Here is a 4155-nt window from a genome sequence, read left to right as displayed (position 1 = left end):
GAGAATGTAGCAGCGTCAATCAATCTCGAAGGATTCAAAGTCAAACGCCGGAATTAATTCGGAGGAGGAGGGTGCAATGGAGAGCAGAAATGGGGAGAGAGAGGGAGAGGTGGAGGGGAAAGTTACCTACCCACCCCTGGACGGAACGCATTTTCTATTGATTGATTTCATTTCAGGTGGCCCCCGCTTTTACCTGATGTTGGACGCAGCCGCTTAGTTTTGTATACGTACGTACTACACGTACTCCTACGCTACGCCGGAGCTAGCGAGATTGATTCTGGGGATCCTGCTTTTCGGGGCCGAATCGGTTCACCGCCCCAATCATGACTGGCCTACGCGACGCGCGCGTATACATTTGCGCTGCCACACTCCACAATAATAATTTATAAAGCGCGAGGCCAAAAAGGCAGAAAAAGAAAGACCCCCATGTCACCAATTTATTTACTCATTTATTTATTTAATATACTCCATATGGGGTTGATTGGTTACTAAACAATCGACGCCACATTCTCGCGCTCGCCCGCTGCCCGTCACCAGGAGTGAGGAGGAGGAGCAGCAGTGCTGACTGCTCTACTACTCTAATATATGGCAGCAGAGAGGGGGGTGAGGTGTGACGATTTCTCCAAGTGCAACTTTGACCATGACCCATCGGTTTCTATTATCATATACATATACAGCACACTGCTTAAGAAAAGGCACTGCTGCCATTATAGAATACACAGCATTTCACACTTAATCTACTGGGGTCATATTCTCTCTTGACATAATTTTTTCAGCATTCATGTTTAAGCTTAAGATTGTCTGGCTTGACTCTCCAGCAAGTATGTTACTCCTCCACAATGAGGGACTGCTGATGAGCCAACCCTATAGTATATGCGTATGTCTACCAAAGCGGCATAGGGGCAAATGATCATCCAATTGTATTGTAGTATAAACGGCACTCCTCTAGGTAGTAGTAGTATTATTTGCACAATAGCTAACACACACACACACACACACACACACTCCCCCACTGCTCACTCATCTTGCCACCTGCTGATTCTGAATTCGATTTCCAAACAGTTCATTCAGGATCCAGCAGCAGAATCAGCAGGGCATGACAAGGGATGAGCCGTTTATTAATTAACCACACTTGACAAGCAAATTAAGACCGATGACCGGGTGCAGCATATCTCCATCTCTCATGCCCCTACCCCCTACCCAACCAAAACAAGAGGAGGGGAGCAAGAACTAGCAACATGGGGGGCACAAGCAAAAAAAGAATCTAGCAATTCCTAGAGGGATCAAATTCTAAGGGATGCTAACATCAAATGCACAAAGGGGCCAAGGAAATTAAGCAGCAGCAGCAAGGAAGGGAATGGAATGGAATGCTACACTGAGGAGGAGGAGGGATCCACATTGCCGGTCTCGGTTAGCATGTCGTCGTCCCCTTCTGTCAGCAGCTCCACGTCCTTGTCGTCGTCGTTTGAGAAATCCCTCCTCTCCAGCTTCGAATTCGCCGCGATGAACACCAGCCGGTGAGCGCGGCCAATGCTGCCCGCTGAGCTCCCCGGCGCGGTCAGCCACCGGGTCATCGACGGCGTGCATTTGAACCCCTTGGCGGTTGCATGGAGGAAGATGAGCCTGACGGCCACTTTGCCGAGCGACTTGAACTCGCTGAGGCATGTCTCCCAGACAAGCCGGCTGCTCTGCTTGTTGGCTATCTTCATCTTCCCCGTCGACGGGTCTGGCTGCCGGACCTGCACCGCCTGCGCGTACAATGGGTCGAGCCCCTCCGACCGCCATTTCATCAGCTCCATCAGCGCGAGGTGCGCCTCCTCCGGCGACACCAGTCTTGTGATCAGCCTGTCCACGTCCTTCTCCTGCTCTGGCGTCAAGTAGTTGAACGGTGGAAGGTACCTCCTGCCGGCGTCCTTGATCAGATACAATGGGTCCAGTATGAATGCCGCTGACCACGCCGGGTGGTAGTTCTTCCTGAACCTCCTCTCGACCACATTCATGGCAGGTGCCTCTTCTACGCTGAATTTCCGGCACCAGCCTCTGACCTTGCCCCGCAGGTCCTCCCAGAGCGGCAGGCATTGCCCGACCAGGGGCCTCTCGGTCTCCATCTCCTTCACCAAGTCCATGATCAGCTTCACAACCGAATGCGTGGCCTCGACCTCGGTCCAGAACGCCACATTCTGCACCATGGCCGCGATCTCCCTCGCGGCAGGGTCGTCGATGCAGACCACCTTGTAGGACTCCTCGAGCACGGCGAGCTGGAGCGGCCGCGCCGAGGTCAGGATGCTCTCGAGCATCACGAACGCGGCGGCAAATTCCCCGCCATTATACGGCGGAGCGGCAATGGGGAGGAGGAAGGCGTGACCGTGCTCCTGGACCTGGTGCTTGTGCAGCAGCGCGCGCACGGAGGGCGTGGTGTTGAAGTAGCTGGCGATCTTGGCGCAATTTGAGGCAGCGTTGTTGAAGAGTGGGAGCTCGCGCGCCATGTCGCTTATCAAGCGGGACAGGCCATGGACTTGGCAGGTAAGGTTCACCATCCAATGGTGCTTGGTCTCGAGATCACGAAGAGTCTTGGAGCCGAAGCGGTCGGCGACGATGCCGGCGCAATGCCGAATGTCGCCGGAGGAGGCGGAGACGGACGATGCCGCGTCCAGGAACAGCTCCTGGGCGTAGTCAGGGGACGCCGACGCCGGCGCGGGCATGGGCACGGCGCGGTGGAACACGGACGTGTCGTTGGGGAGGTTGACAGAGAGGGTGATCACCTGCTCGCGCAGCCCGTCGGCCGCGAGCTGGAAGAACCGCGCCTCGCGGAAGCGCGCGGCGGCGTCGGCGCAAGCCTCGGCGAAGCGCGTGTCCAGGCGCGCGCCGGCGAGGTCGGCCCGAGATATCTCCGGCAGCCCAACCTGGCGCAGGAAGTTCTTGAGCTTGGGGTGCTCGACCGCGGATAGGGACGCGCTGCCGGACGACTCGAGGAACCAGTCGGCGAGCAGCGAGAGCGCGGCCTCGGCCTGCGGCCGCGGCAGCATCGCGCCCGGCGACGCCGAGGGCGACTTGAGGCGCTTGACGCTGTCCTCCAGCATGGCGAGCGGGGCGAGGTCGCCCCGGCCGCCGGAGAGCAGCTGCCTGGGCGCGGGCATCCCGGGCGGGGTGGGCGGCGTCGGGGAGTACCCGGCCGGGTCGGCGACCATGACGTGGTGCTGGTGCGCGGCCGCCTCGACGGATGCGTAGGCCGCGGCGAGCGCGTGGCGCTTCCGGCCGCCGCCGCCGGTGGAGTGGCGGCGCTGCGAGGAGGAGGAGGAGGACGGGGGGATGGAGGAGATGGGCACGATCGATGAGGCGGGGGACGAGACGGCGACGAGCTGCAACTGCTGATGCTGATTCTGCGGCGGGGGCGGGGGCGGCGGCGGCGGCGGCGGCGGCGCGCCCTGCGCCGCCGCGAAATTAGGGCAGGCGCCGCGCTTGAGGTGCTCGGTGGCGGTGCGGGAGGGGTTGGAGGCGGAGAAGGTGGCGGCGCAGAGCGCGCATCGGAGGCGGGCGGTCTTGGGGGGCGCCCCGGAGGCCGGCGGCGGGACGAGGACGGGCTCGAGGTGGCCCCAGTACCAGGCGCCCTTGCCCTTGAGCGCCTTGGCCCGCACCTGCATCAGCGCCTCGTAGCGCTTCCTGGCGGCGGCCTCCTCGGGCCCCATTGCGCCGGGCTCCGCCATCGCCATCGGCGCGGGCGCGGCCGCGGACGCGGGCGTCGGCGGCGGCGCCGACGATCCTGAGGCGGCGGCGTCGCCCTCTTCCGGCGCCGACATGGGCGGGCGCGTCAGGCGGAGGTTTTCAGGGGGTTTCGGGCGCCCGTTTCGCTCTCCTTTCCAACTACCGCCCGAGCGGAGGGCCGCGTCAAGAGAGAAGTGGTGCGGCGTATTTTTCACCCCGCCCCCTTTTTTTCTCCCCCCGATTTATCTCGGCCCCCGTGTAGCCCGACTAGTATATCCCCCGGTGTCCTGAGGCCCGCTCTCTCCTCCGAGAAGAAGAAGAGAAGGCCAAAAACAAACAGAGACGTCCGTCGGTCTAGTCTCTAGTGGCCTCTCCTCATTCTCTCTCTATTTATCTTGGATCCCCGAGCCCGGCAATACTTGTAGGTAAATCTTGGGAGTTGAGATTGGGAGG

General features: G+C 60.4%; 1 protein-coding gene across 1 annotated transcript; it reads right to left on the bottom strand.

The window, feature by feature from the left end:
- Nucleotides 1-1144: 1144 nt before the first annotated feature.
- LOC119362025 lies at nucleotides 1145-3887 on the bottom strand. The gene has a single exon (XM_037627196.1). It carries the CDS (start codon nucleotides 3795-3797, stop codon nucleotides 1371-1373), a length of 2427 nt encoding a protein of 808 aa, XP_037483093.1. The 5' UTR covers nucleotides 3798-3887; the 3' UTR covers nucleotides 1145-1370.
- Between the last annotated feature and the right edge of the window lie 268 nt (nucleotides 3888-4155).

This window comes from Triticum dicoccoides, chromosome 2B (genome assembly GCF_002162155.2).
Source record: "Triticum dicoccoides isolate Atlit2015 ecotype Zavitan chromosome 2B, WEW_v2.0, whole genome shotgun sequence".
NCBI classification, from domain to species: Eukaryota; Viridiplantae; Streptophyta; class Magnoliopsida; order Poales; family Poaceae; genus Triticum; species Triticum dicoccoides.
The sequence above is the reverse complement of the archived record's forward strand: the minus strand, read 5'-3'. Positions and strand labels throughout refer to the sequence as shown.

Bases quoted from the DNA above. Each gene is read 5' to 3' on its own strand.
- LOC119362025 (XM_037627196.1), bottom strand. From the start codon at position 3,797: ATGTCGGCGCCGGAAGAGGGCGACGCCGCCGCCTCAGGATCGTCGGCG.